This window comes from Tachypleus tridentatus, chromosome 10 (genome assembly GCF_004210375.1).
Source record: "Tachypleus tridentatus isolate NWPU-2018 chromosome 10, ASM421037v1, whole genome shotgun sequence".
Lineage (NCBI taxonomy): Eukaryota > Metazoa > Arthropoda > Merostomata > Xiphosura > Limulidae > Tachypleus > Tachypleus tridentatus.
Genome location: NC_134834.1, coordinates 172,255,424 through 172,273,251, shown reverse-complemented (window position 1 = coordinate 172,273,251; position 17,828 = coordinate 172,255,424). Strand labels below are relative to the sequence as shown.

The 17,828-nt window shown below is 30.8% G+C and overlaps 1 protein-coding gene across 4 annotated transcripts; it reads right to left on the bottom strand.

Annotated features, from left to right (window-relative positions):
- Window positions 1-2,424: 2,424 nt before the first annotated feature.
- Window positions 2,425-15,047, bottom strand: Pdp (pyruvate dehydrogenase [acetyl-transferring]-phosphatase 1-like protein, mitochondrial). Of its 4 annotated transcripts, XM_076465231.1 has the most exons (3): window positions 14,107-15,046; window positions 9,113-9,367; window positions 2,425-8,096 (listed from the first exon to the last, which is right to left on the bottom strand). In XM_076465231.1, the coding sequence occupies exons 2-3, from the start codon at window positions 9,116-9,118 to the stop codon at window positions 6,795-6,797; spliced, it is 1,308 nt and encodes a 435-aa protein (XP_076321346.1). In that variant the 5' UTR covers window positions 9,119-9,367; window positions 14,107-15,046; the 3' UTR covers window positions 2,425-6,794. The 4 variants fall into 4 exon arrangements, with proteins under 4 accessions (XP_076321346.1, XP_076321347.1, XP_076321345.1 ...); XM_076465232.1 differs by lacking the exon at window positions 9,113-9,367 and having other exon boundaries at window positions 14,983-15,047; XM_076465230.1 differs by lacking the exon at window positions 9,113-9,367.
- Between the last annotated feature and the right edge of the window lie 2,781 nt (window positions 15,048-17,828).

The following is a 17,828-nucleotide window of genomic DNA, read 5'->3' as shown; positions in this document are numbered from 1 at the left end:
AGTAGTATACAAAAATGAGGTACAGGTATTACAGATGTTGAACATTGCTGCTCAGAATCTTCAAGGTGTGGTCTTTTACCAATGGACTGTTTTCACTATTTTATTTAAGTGTTTATTTGGAGGATCCATAAAAAAAAGAATATTTCAGTGCCCACTGACCCCACCAACCATACAGCCCTATGAAGGGATGCCAAATAAAGACACTGCAGCAATGCCAAGGTTTCGTGAGCACTATACCCAAACACCAGCATCAGATACAATGCTCAAAACACCTGTTGAGAACATCCAACACTAATAGTTGGTTGACCCTAAGCCAAGTAGACCAGCCAATCGACCCTAGGGGGGGCACCCAAAGGCCCCTCATTTACAGGAATTCAAGGCCAAAGTGGTGTGTTAGGATTGGACCCCTCAATCACCAGGATCCTCTCCTTCCCTTCACAGGTCACCAAGCACTGCAAACATGTTGGTGGATGTTAGATCCCAGAGGAGGTAAACTGAAAGAACAGAACTTTCTCTGGGAGGTCCCCTCACCAGTGTCAGAAGGTCAACATAATACTGCAATATGAAAGTGCTAAATATCTTATTCTCCCAAAGTATATACTACACATCCACAAAGTTGATATACTGTTGTTTTTTTTCGAGGTCTTGTACTAACTTCAACTTTGAGTGTCACTTTTGTGCAAAATGCTACATTTTATTTTACCTTGTATATAGAGGTAGTTGTTACATGGAGCAAATATATTTCTAATTTCTGAGGAAAAGTTCCTGCTTTGAAGTAAACAGAATGTACTGAAGAAATCTCATTCATGTTTTATACTTTTTTACATTCTCCAGTCTGCTAAATGTGTCAGCTTTGTATTCCTCTTATTTACCAGTTGTACATGAAAACTGCTTCATCTATTCACACACAGTATAATATAGTTAACCATCTTTACAAAGCAATAGTTCAATGTTACAATTGGTTTTTATTCTTGATTGTCCTCTAAATAAAGGATTTTATCTTGATTAGAACACTGTGCCTACTTTCTTTCAATCCATTTATTACACCTGATGTCTGTTTTAGTCCTTCTCATCGTTCTAGAACCTTGAATCTCTGGACTTTTGAAAAGTCTTGACTTGTGAGACCATGTGTTAGGTTTAAACTAGATACTACTAATATATTAAATCACAGCTCAACATCTGTCATTACAAGTAGATATTTTTGTTATATATTCACTTTTTTACGTATTTAAAATACCATAAATGAAGCATAACATGTTTACTGGTATCATGATGCTTTTCCTGATAACTGTCAGAAATAATGATAATTCATAAAATGGAGACTTTTACCCTGTCACACTGAAACATTAAGAAAAAACATTGAACTGAGTTTTCTAGTGCTAGAAAAACTATTTTACAATGAAACACAAACTCAAAAGTGAGTCAACACTTTTCTAGGATTATCTTCTGTTTAGAAGTTGAAGTATTTATTTCTTCAAGACAGAATCTAGAGCTTCACATATTTAGAGTTTCAGAATCGTATGTACTTAAAATTTACCACAGAATAATATGCATAGAATTAATGGTCACAAGTCTTCCAATTATGCAAAACTTATGTTCCATCTTCCATTATGCTGTTCTTACTCATCATTCCTAGAAGATGAGTCTTAACATGTTAGTACTGCTTAATGCAATACGCTTAATTGCAATAAGCAATTATATGCTTAGTTTTAACATTCAAGTGTTCAACAGAAATTGTTTGGAATTTTTGTTAAGATATTTTCAACTCACAGCAAAAAACTGACAGAAAAAAATAGCATTTTTTCTTTTAAACTTTCTGTGGATATTACAGTCTTCAAATAAGACTCATCAGATCCGGTGATATAACAATTAAAAAATAGTTAATCGAACTGTTTTAAATAACATGTCTGTATTTAATTACATTGGCATAGCTTTGGTTCCAGAAATATGGGCAGTTGTTGTAGCTGGGGTATGTACGAGTATTCTATAATAAGGATATTCTGTTCTTGAAAAAGTGAAGTTGAAAATTACACATATGCTTAGTTACATAACAAAGGAAGAATACTGAATGCCTTTAACAAATGATACTAAATTACAATTCTCTTCATATAACAAACTTCCATTTGTGTAATACACCAGGAGCTATTTATCATTTGAATATTTTCAAAAATATAAATTTTAAAATCACTTTAAAATATTTCTTGTATTTGTATGACTTTGTAGTCGAAACACAATTTTACTCTTTTTTCTTCAAAAAATTAGGAGAAAGAATGGTCAGTGAAAGGTGAGTTTTAGTTGGTGTTTTAAATTTGTTAAAGACATTTAATATGGAAGGGAACCTCACAAAATCACTGATGCAAAATATGATTAATCTATGGAACACTGTAATCCTGTGAATAATAAACACACTCTTGCACAAACTGGTCCAAATTACACAACTCTTTATTTTTAAATTCATTTTAAATATGAATCTGCAGAATTGAAAGTTAATGGAACGATAATTTGTTATTTGAATACAATTTACATATACCTCTACTATACAACTAATAGTAATATGTCAATGGAGAGATTTGCACTCTAACCAAGAAAACATCCTTTTTAATTTCTCATGTATTTAAGTACTACAGGATTGAATACATTATTTTAAACCCTTTTGAATACGCAAATTAGTATGTCACATGACAATCACAGTGAAAAGGCATACACCACTGAAAATTTATTGCATTTGAAATGAGTAGGTAATGGCCTTTTCTGATGCAAATTATTAAAACTCTAAGATCAGGGATTTAAAATTTGCAAGATGGAGAGATATCTTGTACTTATTAAGGCTTTGGAAAAAAAAAGCAATTTGGATCAACTTCAAACAAACACCACTCAGACAAAATGTATCCAAGCTGTGGTTAGAAAACTGTAGTGTCTTTTACCTTCATGAATACAAGAGCCAATTGTAAAAGCCATCCACATGCTCCAGGCAACAATACAGATACAATCAAGAAAGATCATAATTTGGAAAAGTAACACAAGTTGCTTCCATGACATACCTAAAGCAGCTATAGAATGAAACTGGTATTCCTTCTATTACATATGAAGATATAGTGGTCAAGCTACCAATAGATTTCTTTACCATTGGACCAATGAAACAGGCACAATGAAACTAACATTTGTGTAAACATAATGGTCTATGGAAAGTGAGCAGGAAAGATTAGTGTGCTTTCAATATGACAGCTTGATGACAAACCCTTTTGATATGGAAACAAAGCTGCAAGTCAGTTATCAAGATGTAAAGCTATTAGATTCAGTATGACATGACTGGATGTGTTAAAGGCTTCAAAACCATTTTAACATAATGTACCTTACTTCTGTAATTGCAAATATAAATCTATATAAAATACTTTATCTACATTTTATGTGCAAAGCCATTATGTAGTATTACAAATTACTATGAATAAATTCTGAATATTTCTAAGTTTGCAAATGTTTATTATTTAAAAAAAAAATTGCATTTTTTTTTATTAAAGTCACATTACACTATCTTTTGTGTCCACTGAGAAATTCCTGATTTTAGTGTCATAAACTCATAGATTTACCTCTGGCCCACCAGGGAACAATTACATTAATAAATCATGTTACACATATATTTGATGGCAACTGTCACTACTGCTATTTTTATCATATCAAGACTGAACTCTACCAACCAACACACCAATAATATACACATGTATGTTTATAGTAAACAAACTTCTAGTTAACAAAAACTTCTTCCTAAATGTAGATTTATACTTTAAATAAAACAGCAAATCAACACACCTTAGTTAATGAAACAGAACATGTTTTCAAATTATTTTCTTTAAATATATCACAATTACATATTGGAAAAGGTGTAATCAAGCTAGCTTACAGATGTAATTTTTCTGTGTAAATACACTTTATACAACTAAAGAGTCTCTATCTTGTTCACACATATCTGACACGTTCACTCCACATATATGGTCTTAAAAACAAAGTTTCTCTGGCAAGTGTTCAGAAATATATATTACCACAATAGCAAGTGCTGTGAAAGGTTTGTTTGTTTATTGTTAAGCACAAAGCTACAGAATGAGCTTCCTGCATTGTGCCAACCACAAGTACTGAAACCCAATTTTTAGTGTTATAAGCCATCAGACTCATAAAAAGAGTCACTGGAGACATTTTGATAGGCTATCTGAAAGTTTATTAGAGTTACAAATATTCATTGCTCATGATACTCTTATGCTAGAAGAACAAGTTTACAAAAGTACATGGAAATTTAATATATTTTGCTCTGAGATATTAACTACATTTTGTTAATACAAAGAAAACTGATACTACTGCCAAATACACTTAAGAAAACTACTACAGCTTCCAACTATTTTCAAATTCTAGCAAACACTTGTTATAATCCTGTATACTGTCCATCACTTATAAATATTTGACATATAAAATAAACAACTAAAAATAAACCTAACAGTAGTAGAGCTGCTGTTTGGTTAGATTGTTTAGGTTTCATATAAACTGAAGATTTTGAAAATGAGATGAGCTAAAAAAAGAAACCAGATTAGAAACATCATGCTTTTTTCTTTCTATGCAACCAACTTAAAGTGTAGCATACCAAATATGTGTAAAGAGTAACATTTCTTATTTAAACAAAGCAGAATTGTGCTTTATTTTAATTGCAAAATGTACCAATATATTTAGGCCATAAAGTTTGTGCGTTGATTCTTATGAACATGGTTAGAATATTACATCTTCAAGTGATAAGAATATTATTGATTAGAGTAAGAGTTTAGCTACATTTACACAATAAATATGAACCTTACTATTAACCTCACAATACTAGAAAAAATCCTAGTCAACTGGTGACTACAAATGGACTTATCTTTATACTCAAATAAATTGATTTGCAAATACCATTTTCAAAATACAATTGTCACCTCAAGTACATATCATATGATACTTTCAAAGTGTATTAATTGCTTGTATTTCTGTGACATTTTAGGCATTCAAATTGAAATATTCTAATAATTCTTAAAAGATTTGTTTGCTATATACACTTACAGCATATTTAATATGTTTGCTGCCACAACTTTTAGTTATGGACTGCGTAACACACTAGTTAGTCATGTATTACAAGAGGCTTCAATGAGTTAATTAACCATAGTATAATTGCCCACATAAATTGTAGATACCTGGGTTAAATAAAAATAAGTGTGATTGGCACTAGTGTAAGAATTATTAATACTATTGGTGACAGCAAACATATTAACAAACATTTACTAGTTAACTTATAACATCTTCCAACAAAAAGGTATCCTGCCTAATTGGTTACTACTGGTATATTGCTTTTATGAAAACATCAAATCAAATTTTAATAGTATAAATGGACATGATGGCTGAGTTACAAGAAAGCTAATCTAATTAATTTGTGATGGTGAGAAACCCACTTGAAGTAAAACTATATCTCAGGATGGCTGGTATGGGTATTAACACTTTTACTAATAAAGCAGAGAACAACAATTCAACCTTGCGAGGTCATCTCTAGGTCAAAACTTTGTTTTTATGCTTTATTAGTAAAAGTATTAATACCCATACCAGCTGTTCTGAGATACAATCTAACTGTAAAACAGGGGAGTACATATTTCAGAGAGCTCCTTATTTCAGTTCATGCTAGAGTAGCATTCACACTTGATGTCACTTATAAAGGATGGCACCAGAATATTTCATTTAATGGATGTCTGTTAAAATTTACTAACAGAAGAGTAGCTTATACTTGTTTTAAAAGATAAATATTTTATTAAAATTTACAGCTTTTACAGTAAAGAAAAATATTTTTTATATATTTAAAATATTCTTCCTTGCTGTAAAATGTGTAACTTGTAATAAAATACTACTTAAAAGCAGCAGGTAAACTCAAAACTATTAAAACACTAACATTCAACATTGATACCTATGTTACATTGTCTTTATAAATGATGACAGAATATAGGCCTCAAGTTTTTAGTAACTACTTTTAAATATCTTTGATAATTTTCAAAATAAGTTGTATTTTGCAGTATCTCTTAGTGTATTTGAACAGTCAAATATAAATTACTTGTGTACATTAAACAGATCATTAATCTAATCAAACTATTTTTAAATATCTTTATGCACGCATACGTACACACCAAAATGGTTATGATGTCCTGCTGTGTTATGACAAAATGTTAATCAACAAGACAGGTTTATATTATCGTCAACAGGAATAATTTCTATGTAACCAAAATTGTTTCGATTTTTCGAAATTTATATATAAAAGCCAGTTTCTTTATTCTTGTATATTAAAAGTAACCATTGAAAGAATATTATTTTATTGCTTTTATCAGGATTAACTGCTATATTAAGTATGCTCAAAATGTATCATAAGTTGACACATTAATTAGCTTGTAAGTGTTTTGTACTAGCTGTAGATCTCCTTAACATCATGGAACTGAATAAACAAGTACTACTGCACGTACTGGACCATAATGAAAAAAAAGGATACATAGATACATATATATATGTAATATATAATAATCTATCTTTAGTTCTAACTGATGTTTTGTTAAGACCATCATGTACTATTTCTTGAAATGCAAGTTATTAATTATAATAAAAAAGAATTTTTTATTACAGCTTCTTAGTTATGCAAAGTATAATTTGTAGGTTTGTGTTTTATTTGTATCTAAACGTATTTCCAAAGTAATTTCACATAGTTGCATATTCACCTCTGATTCAAAATGTTATAAAACTGACACATGTACTTAATCAGCGGGTGAGTGTCGCAAGAAATCAGAATCAAAATATATCACTATTATCGTAATGTCGTCACGAAAAGTTCGAACTAGTTCATCTGGTAAGGACAGCATACTGGCTAATTTACTATGTTCAACTCCATACTCTGTTCTGCCTAAAGCAATTCGTATCAAATGAGTTGCTGCATTAGCATCAACTGGTTTTTTAGATAATCCTTCCTTCCTTTGCTGAAGAATGCTATTGATTTCCTTTAGCTTCATGTTTCTTCTTGGAAGCCTCAAAACATCCAAGGTCTGACGGCCACTCATGTGTTGACCAACAAACTTAACCACCTTATGTGGCATCAACTGTTCCCATAGACCATCTGAGGCAATGACAAGAAACTTGTCTCTTGGTGTAAGACGATGATGAATGACTTCTGGTTGGGCTGTTAGGTAAGGAGGAGAGTAATAGTTTGGTGGGATGACAGCTGGCCCAAACTGAGGTACTAAAAGTTGCTTTAGTAGGTTGGCCTTCCACTTATATGAGTAATCTCCAAAAGCACGAAAAGGAGCTAACTGACCTAAAAGCCTTTCATTTTTTATCACAAAGTTACTTTCTGGCTTTGGATGTTCATCTATTATTCTTCTTATTTCATCAACATTGTCTGCACTGTGTTCTTTAGACAAAGCTTTACAAGACCATTTTTTGTCATCACTGAGTATGCCAAGCACTGCCTTACAGTCACCAGATGACGCAACATGAATATGAGTACCGTCAATGTGAGCAAGACAAGCACAAGAGCCAGTGACTGCTAAGGATAAAAGATCAAAGTTTTTATTGTCTACTTGTTGCTGAATTTCATGAGACATGTCTTCATCTAACTGAGTAAAAGATTGAGTTAAAGCTTGATCCATGAAATATTCAGGAGTTCTTCTCCCTCGTTGTACTAGTTGAAGTGCATAGTTCCTTAAGCTTTCTCTGTGTAATTGCTTTTGAAAATCAGTGAGGTCAACAGGGTCAAGTACGTTTTCTACTAAAACAGGTTTTTTTCCAGAATGAAATGAGTCTAAGTATTCCTTTAATAAATTTTCAGGCAATATTGATAAAGCAACATAATCTAGAAGCCTATGACTAATTACATTTGCACACTCATTACCTCCATGTCCATCAAATACACCAAACAGCATTCCTGTTGTTAGCTGGCAGTGGCCAATGGCTAATCGATCCTCAATAGGATTATTTGATGGCAACTGATTGTAATCATATCCTCGAACTGATCCAGAACTTTTATTAACCATACCTTCATTTGCCGAGAGAGACATAGTTACCTAGAAAACAAGATGTACAAGAAAGATTTCTTGAAAATCTATTAAATAGTGTTTTTTTTTACTACTGAAGTTTTAATATTTGACTAAAAGATTATTAAACAGCTGAATAAACAATAACAATGAAAATCATACTAGTTCTATATATTTGGTAATACAAAATATCTTAATGTAAACAGAGGTTTATTTTCTAAAAAATATTAGGGTATATCTCACACAAAGCTGTTATTGTTTTACAGTTGATACCTATAACAATAAATCATATTGCAATAATTAATATCAACTTTAGATCAGAAAGAGTTACCAACCTAGAGTGAAACTAGAAAAAACAACCTGGTAATGAGTACAGCTAGTTAAGTATATATTTCTTAGACTTTTACTTATAAAGATCAAAATGGATTCCTTCTTTATTTGTGTACCATCACTATTAATGATATTTTGGGATTAAACCTGATAATCCCAATCATGAGGTTCTGCCAGCCTAAGACGCCTTGTTTATAATATTAAATACTGTAGTGTTGTGTTGTATTTTGGAAGAGATTATTTTTGATCATTTGGTGAAAATTATAACAACACTAATCCAAGTAACAATAATGAATAAATTCATTACTTCAATAAACATTTGCTTTATAGCTATGTTTACTTAAAAGTGTAATTTAATAAATAATGTTTCAACAGAAATTCTGAGACTAATTGTCTTACTTATATTTCTTTGCAAAGCTTAAGTAATATAAGTTGTCTCACTAATTATAGGCCTATTAATCTTACATCAGTTGTGGGAAAAGTTTTGAAAAGTCTGATAAAAGATACTTTGCAAAGTCATTTAACAAAGTTTAGAATTTTCTCAGATAACCAATACTGTTTCAGTAAAGGAAAAATCTTGCTTCACAAATATTTTTGACACACTTTTAACATATTACTGCATATTTAGATGAGGGTAAGGATGTACACTTAGTGTATCTGAATTTCCAGAAAGTATTTGATAAAGTGCTACATTAAAAGCTTGTAAAGAAACTTACCTCCATAGGTGTGGAAGATAAGTTAACCAACTGAATAGAAAAGTGGCTTGATGGAAAACAGCAGAGGGTCGTTATAAATGGAGTTCAGTCAAACAATTGGATTTATGTTACAAGTAGTATACCTCATGATTCAGTCTTAAGACCACTGCATTTTTATTTACATTAATGACACAGATGTTGGAATGGCCAATTAATTACTTAAATTTCCTGATGATATCAAGGTCTTGCATGTTGCTGGCTGTGGAGAGGATGCTGCTGCTTTACAAAAGGATTTAGAGCATTTATTGAGTCGGGTAAATAAATGGCAAATAGGCTTTAATTATGATAACTACAAAATATTGTGTGGGGGTTATCATAACTTGAATCATAAGTATAACTGGGATGGAAATAACCTTAAGAATGTCATGAAAAAAAAAGGATGTTGGTGTAACGGTTGACAAGTCTCTTAAATTATCCAAAGAATGTGTTGTTGCTAGTGGTAGGAGCAAATAAGATTTTAAGTTGTATCTACAGAAATATTGAATCAAAGTTGAAAGAAATTATAATTTCATTGTATAGATCACTGGTTAGGTCACATTTTGAATTCTATGTTCTGTCTTGGACTTCTTACCTTAGGAAAGACATTGAATTGTTGGAAAGGATTCAGAGGAGGGTTACTAAAATGGTACCTAGGATGGATGGATGGTTGTTTCATGAGGAGAGATTAAGATCTTTAAAATTATTTTCTCTTGGTTGAAGTGTTTGAAATTTTAAAATAAACTGATAATGTTGATACAAGAATTATAAAACTATGGGGCACAAAAATAGATTTTGGTAAGGAAGAAGCTGTCTTCAGCTGAGACAATTTTATTTTTCAAATAGAGTGACTTGATAATGGAATGAGTAGTCTTTGGATGTTGTGAAGGCAGTATATTTGATATATAGAAAGCTTGATATATACATATATATATGAATGATACAGGATGGGTTTAAATTATTTTAACAGTATTTTTTTGGCTTAGAAGATAGGACAGCTGAGATATTATGTTACTTTAATAATATGCAAACTAACTCATTGAATAACTGAGTAATAAATATGATGTATTAGCTCTCATTTCTTACACTGAATAACTTTACTAATACTGAATTTAATTCATTTAATCTTCATTAACTGCTCATTAATTAATTCACTAACTATCCATCACTGATTACTAATATTTAAAGTATACCTTTATTTCACAAACATTCTGAATTATTATAACCTAATGAACTTTCTAGATGTTGCATCACCATGATTAACAGCTCTTCTAATAAACACCATAATATTAAAAGTATGGCCTGTAACAAACATGTTTCAAACTACAAATGAAAATTAATCTCAACAATAAAAGTATTAAAATTAAAAATGATAAAACTTAATACATGTCAGAAACTTAAGAACATCAGATATAAAGACAGTATTCTAAACGAATTTTAAGTTGAATAGTTATAAAACTCAGTAACAATAAATGTACATTGTTTAATATATATTTATAAAATTCTGGTTTATTATGAAATTCAACCATTAAGAAACAATACATATATACTTATGAAATTTCACCCAATTTGTTAATATTAGAAACTTCATTCAACTGTTAGTCTTTAGGCCAAACAGTCATAGTGGTAATATAGTACAGTGTAGTGAGTACACTCACATTTCATTTTAAATGGAATGTAGAAGCATAATTCACTGTTCTTTTCAATATGATTACAGATTTCATTGATCAAAATATATTCTGAAAATACATGTAATTTCTACTGCCTTTCTTCATACGGCATTTGTATAGTATAATTCCACTACAAGTTGTAACACTGATTTTCTCATTTGTTATGTCTATCTATCAATTAATCATTTTATTATGAGACAAAACAGGGAAATTATTTTCTATATGATGAAAGATAAGTTACGAAGAAACATTCTACACTAAGTTTTTTGTTTTTTTTATTAAGTCTCAAGTACCATTTTACAAGTCTTCAATTTAAAACATTGATTTGACCAAAATATCACTGGTTGCTTTATTCTTTATTTAAAGCTATTTTAATTTTACAAGTAAAAGAAAATGAAAACAGTAGTTAAGAATTTAATGGACTACACTGTACTCTTCATGAAGACTGTCTCTTCTATTAACAAAAATACATTCAGTGATTGTCCACTTTCCTTTATTATTTATATTGAAGGTTTATTTAAAACCAAATTTAAATATGAAACTAATGTTTAAAGTAGTCTAAAGGTTATTAACATATGTTCATATAAACAGACCATGTTATCAGACTTCATTATTTAAAAAGAAATCATATGTACTATATACATTAAAATTTGATATATTGTAATTTAATTACAGAAATGAAACTTGAGAAACCCTTTTTTTAACTTTTGTGAACTCATAAAATAACTGTTGTAGCTAACAAATCTGTTTATATATTTATTAACAAGCATTTTCTCTTGCATTTTAAATGTTTGCTAAAAATCATTGAAAGCATGATGTGTTTTTAAAGTAACATCAGACAAAGGTCTTTCAGTACTTTTTACTTGCAGAAGTATTACTTACTATCTTTCACATATATAATGTACAAAAGTGTATTTACATAAATGTGTATGCTTCAAGTCCACATTTTTAGTACAAAACCAATTATCCTGAGCTGTGACACATGATAATTGTCAGTCATAAATAAGTGTCTATCATCAAAACTGTTTAGCAGTTTACTTGAGAAACAGAAGTATTAGTTGAGTGGAAATGATATTATATACAGTGCACTTAACTGTAAAATATTTCCATTATTATACTCACAGACATACACTACTTATAGAAAACGAGGGACCTGCCCATCTAGGCTACCCTATCCACTAAATTGTAACACAAAACTCATAGTTAGCCATTATTATTCAAATATTTCATTAAGCATTTTCTTAAACACCCTTAAATTAATTGCATCTATCATATCTGAAAGTTACCTGTTCCAAATAAAAATAAAGTTGTCTAGTTTAAGATGACTGCCACACTGCCAAAAGCTATATTTGTGTCCCCTAGTCTTAGCATTCTCACAATTAAATGTGAAAAAAGATGAAGCACTAACTCTATCAATTCTTTTAAATGTCTCAATCATATCCTCTGCAACTCTTCTTTTGTCAGGATGAACAATTTCAGAGATATTAATATATACTATATGATAACCTTTCCATCCCAGGTATCATCCTAGTTCTCCTATGAACTCTTTCTAACTACTCAATGTACATTTTAACGTAAGGAGCCCAATGCTGAACAAAATATTCCAAATGTGGTCTAACCAATGGCATTATAACCTCTTTAGATTTGTATTCAATGTTTCTATTGATACAACCTAGAATCCTAAGATATTCCAAATGTGGTCTAACCAATGACATTATAACCTCTTTATATTTGTGTTCAATATTTTTGTAGATACATGCTAAAATCCTATTTGCCCTACCATTACCAAATTCACATTGCTTAGTTGTCTTAAAAAAACTGTTCAACCATACAAAGTCCTAAGGAAACCATAAAGTTATGTTTATGTGACTTACGTCTATTACATAAAAAACATTCTAGATTTTTTATATGTATTTTTAGTCTGTAAAGTGCATGTTTAAAATAACAGGAACATTTATATCATGAATCATCTAAGATAATTGGTAAACTTTCTTTTTCACAAAATTATGTTGCTTTAAAAAACTCAAAAGGTGTATAACACATGTGCCTTATGTATCATGCTAAGAAATGAAACATTGGGAAAGTCCAGGAGTGTAAAAATGTGGATTTAAAAGACTTTGTTCCCAACTGAATTTCATATAAAAAGCTGGAAAACATATGATATTGTATAACTCTCAACTATCTGATATTTCTAAAATTTAAATACATATAACCTTGGGATAATGTTCAAGTTTCAAAATTTAGAATACACACAGAATTAAATCTAGTCTACGCTTTTAACCACCTGTATTTATAACACAAGTTATAAGAAAAATTTATAACAATAATATAAACCTCAGACAGTATGGAAGCCTATTCAATTTTAAAGGTGTATCTGATTCCATGAAATCTAAGTTTACTGTTCCAAATGGAAACTTAGTAATATCCACATGGCATTAGACACTTCTTTAAAACATTGTCTTACACCTTCAGACCAACAGGGAAAACAGCAACAGACTACAAACAGAAAGTCTTCTAGATCTAGCAGCTGGGATACTCCATCTTACATTAGAGGTTGCCAAGGAAACCTGCCTATATATTAAGATACTACTCACTGACTGTTGAATTATACAACCAATTTGGCTCTATACAACTATATATAATACACTTCATGTTGAAATCTTTCATACATAGATTAACTTATATCTGAAAATTTTATGTATGCTTGTAACAAAAGATAATCTTATAAACTTAAAAACAAAAGTAGCTACATTCAGAAAGCAGACATTTTGTTGAAACTTAGAGACCAACATGTGAAACAATACCCACAAACAGCACATACAAAAGTGATTCAGGTCTGTATATTGAAACACTAAAAGGTAAAAAATTATTGAATTTTTAAAATAGCTTGCCAATAACTTAAACCAATATTTGCCAATTTTGGTTTCTCATTTTTTCTTGGCTACAAAATCACTTAATTATTACAACCTAAAATGTGTGCTGTTATTTTTCCATGATTACCATTTCACAGTTAAAATGTTTTAAATTTTCAGTTGATTAGCCTAAAAGCATTAAGTTTAAGTATTAACTAAAGCACCATTTTTCAACCTTAAAACATACAAAAACAACTTGAAGTATATATGCAGTTTGAGCTCAACTAAATCAGCATACATTCTAAACATGGAATACACTTACCTACATTCAATTACATTGTTTTATTTTCCCATTTAGAAAAATGACTTCACTCATTATAAACTATCTAATAATGTTATATGTTGTTGTTATATCATATGTAACAGAATTATGGATGAGTCAAGTTTTTATACTTACCTCTTGAGGGCTCAACTTTGGAGCACCATAAGAATTTGCCAAGCGTGCTTGTTGTTGAAGAACATTTCCAATATGAAAATATTTATTATTTAAGAAACAAATAAATTTTCTGTTTAAAAAATATATGGAAGACATTGCAGTTTTCATGTTATTAAGCTAATGACAATAAAAACTGCAAAGTTTATGAAGGAGTACGATTTTCTGCTGGTGTTGCATGACAAACAGTCATAATTAAGACTTCCTGGCATTTATTTCTTTTTAATACTAGTAGTAACAGTAATACACTTTTGAAACTTTTGGCTTTAAGAGTTTTTCACAGTTCAAATCTCCTTTAACTGTATGACGATTTGGAGTTCCAACTATATTTTATACTATTAACAACGGCAGTACATAGTACAGTAATCGGTACTCTCCTGAAAACTTGAAACTTGGCCCACTATTCCTAACCCAATTTCGTCACTAATGTACGCTCTACTTCTAATCGCAAATATTCAGGTTGCAACATCATACTGACGCAGCAGCAGTTATGTGTAGTCTTTACATAAGAAAAATTAAAATATTAATTAGACCTTGACCAGCAAGTTTACACTTTTTATGCAGAATTTATTTCGAGTTTTATTCTGAAAATGTCCAAACACAAAAAAAAACAACAGACAAATCCACACTTTCAGAGGAGCTTAACGATTAGTCTTAACCACAGACCGATTCAAGAAAACTCGAGTCAGAAATGTAAGTCTCACAAAGCACTATCAAAACAAACTACTCAAATCACCGATTAAAAATTTATAATTGTCGAATATTTACTATGTACGTAGGGCATAAAGTACTGTTAAGTATCTTTTAAGATTTATTATAATTTGTACAGTTATCTCTCACGTGGTACTGCTACTTTAGTTTTCCACTTTCTTGAAGGTTAAACCTTTACTGAACAAGATTTCTGCCCTCTTTGGAGTACTAATAATATTTAAAGAAAGAAAGGATATATAGAAATATAAGTTATAATTGGATATACATTTTGCTTATGCACACCATAATAATCATTGAAAAAATATTTTGTTTTACAAGCTCATTTCAATGCTACTAACATTATAAATCGCAAATAGAAAAACAAAATTCCAATTCTTTGCTGTTAAGCGCAAAGCGACACAATAGGCAGTTAGTGCTGTGCGAACGACTGGTATCGAAACCCGATTGTTATTGTCAAACACTCGGAGACTTTCTGTAGAACCACAGAGGACATTCGATTACAAAAACAAACGCCACAACGTATGCGTCAATGCGTGTCCTGAAATTATTGTCGATGAGTTTTAAAAATATTCAAAACATTAACAAATGAAACACAAGTCATTACTGATCTCCAGTTACTCAGGGATTTGTGGTTTAAAAACAAATTATTAATTATTACATTGTTTGTTTTAGAATTTCGAACAATAAAAATTTGTTTTAAACACAAATCCCTGAGTAACTGGAGATCAGTTATGACTTGTGTTTCATTTGTTAATGTTTTGAATATTTTTAAAACTCATCGACAATAATTTCAGGACACGCATTGACGCATACGTTGTGGCGTTTGTTTTTGTAATCGAATTGTCCTCTGTGGTTCTACAGAAAGTCTTCGAGTGTTTGACAATAACAATCGGGTTCCGATTTGTGGTTTAAAAACAAATTATTAATTATTACATGAAGTTGAAATTATAATATTCAATTGTACATGTGTGTGTGTTTTTTTCTCTTATAGCAAAGCCACGTTGAACTATCTGCTGAGTCCACCAAGGGGAATCAAACCCCTGGTTTTATAAAATAATAAGAGGTGAAGAATAACTGTAGTTAAATATATATTATAAGTATAATAAGTAGAAGCCGCAACTAAGAAATAAAGCCAATTATTAACCTCACTTTATCGCAACAAAAATTGTGTATCTGATAATTAGCCATAAACCTTCATTTGATTTGAAATACATATGATTGGTCATTTAGCCAATGCTACACCTAATGGGTCTCATACAACCTCATGTTTTTGGATGTTTTATATCTTTTCTATTTGATCTAGTAATATAAACATTAACAAAAGTTTTGGTTGTTTAGTTTCCATGCTGTAATGGCAGCAAATCGTGATCTCGAAATACAATGAGATTGTCTTGTTCTAGATGCTTTGTTTCTATGTTCTCTAATTAGGTAATATTTATGGGTACATATTTCATGATAGTTGTTGATATGATACGTATCTATCAGGTCATTTCAATTTTAGGTTCCGAAAAAGAGAAAGGATTTCAAATGCTTTTAATGTTATTTACTCATTGATGTATGTTACATTATTATTAATTATTTCCTGCAAATGATTCACAAGCTTCTGAATCCCACTTCTATAAAATTCTTGGGGTTTGGAGGAAAAGAATGTAGAGAGGGTAGTTTTGACATCTTCATGTGGTCCAAGCTCTTTTCTATCAAGACAGTTCCGCAAACTTTAAAATAGATGATAATCAGTTGAGGCAAGGTCTGGTGAATAAGGAGGATGTGGAAGTTTCCCAATCTAGCTCTTCAGTCTTTGCAGATGTGATCCTTGCTGTATGGAGCCGTGCATTATCCTGATGTAACACAATATCTTTACGATTGATCAAAGCAGGCCTCTTTTCTTTCAGTGCAACATTCAAGCGCTCTAACTGTTGACAATAGAAGGCTGATGTAATCGTTACATTGAGTGGCAGCAAATCAAAATGGATCACACCAGCAATATCCCTCCAAACGCTTAACAAGACTTTCCTAGGGTGGAGTTTTATTTTTGACTGTGCTTTAACCAGTTTACCTGCATTAAGCCATTGTCTGTGGCACTTAACATTTTCATAATATATCCATTTTTCATCTCCAGTCCCTAACCTATCCAGAAAAGGTGAGTTGCTTTCATGAGAATGCAGAGAAGTGCAAATGTCTACTCTTGTTTTTAGGTTTTGACACCTTTCAAAGCTGTTTGAGATGATGGTGAACAGTTTAATGGATTGAATTAAACTTCTTTGATAGTTCTTCAACTGTTACAGCGCAATCTTTATCAAGTTCAGCCAGCAACAAGTCATCATTAAACTCAACAGAATGACCTGAGCGTGGCGTATCACTTACGCTGTAATCTCCTTGATCTGAGCTTCTGAAATCACCATCGACGTTTTCTTTCCTTGAGAGTCTCCGCACCATAAACACCTTGAATGTTCCGTGTAGTTTCTGCTGCATTGTTGCCTTTTTCAAACTTATAAAGCATTATATGCTTAATGGGTTCTTCAGACACATCCAATTTTCATAAGGATTTATTTGATTAATGATCTGAAAAAGTGGAGTCGGATTAGTTTCTTTTATTTTTCTGAACATTACACGTCCTACAACATATTTTAGTCATTAAAACCTTCTACAAAGACAGAAATGATGATGCACTTTCTGTTTTAAATTTTCGGGCATTACTTATGGGATGACCTGATAGATACAAAAGTGCTACAACCGGTTGTTACAAACTTTGACATTCTTGACTGTAATTTATTATCTATTTTTACTAATATTGTTAGTTTAAGTACTTCACACTTTATAACGCTTTTTCATATTCTCAGGTTTGATCAACTAAATAGCATCTGATAAAAGAAGTAAAACTGTAAAAAACAAAAAGGTAATATCCATCTATATAATTTATTAAATTACTTAGCATATAAGTCTTTAATTTTAAAAAATGAATACAACATGTAGTA

Coding starts and splice junctions, on each gene's coding strand:
- Pdp (XM_076465230.1), bottom strand. CDS start 14,253: ATGAAAACTGCAATGTCTTCCATATATTTTTTAAACAGAAAATTTATT. Junction 8,097..14,106: donor CAAAGTTGAGCCCTCAAGAG/GTAAGTATAAAA, acceptor CTTGTTTTCTAG/GTAACTATGTCTCTCTCGGC.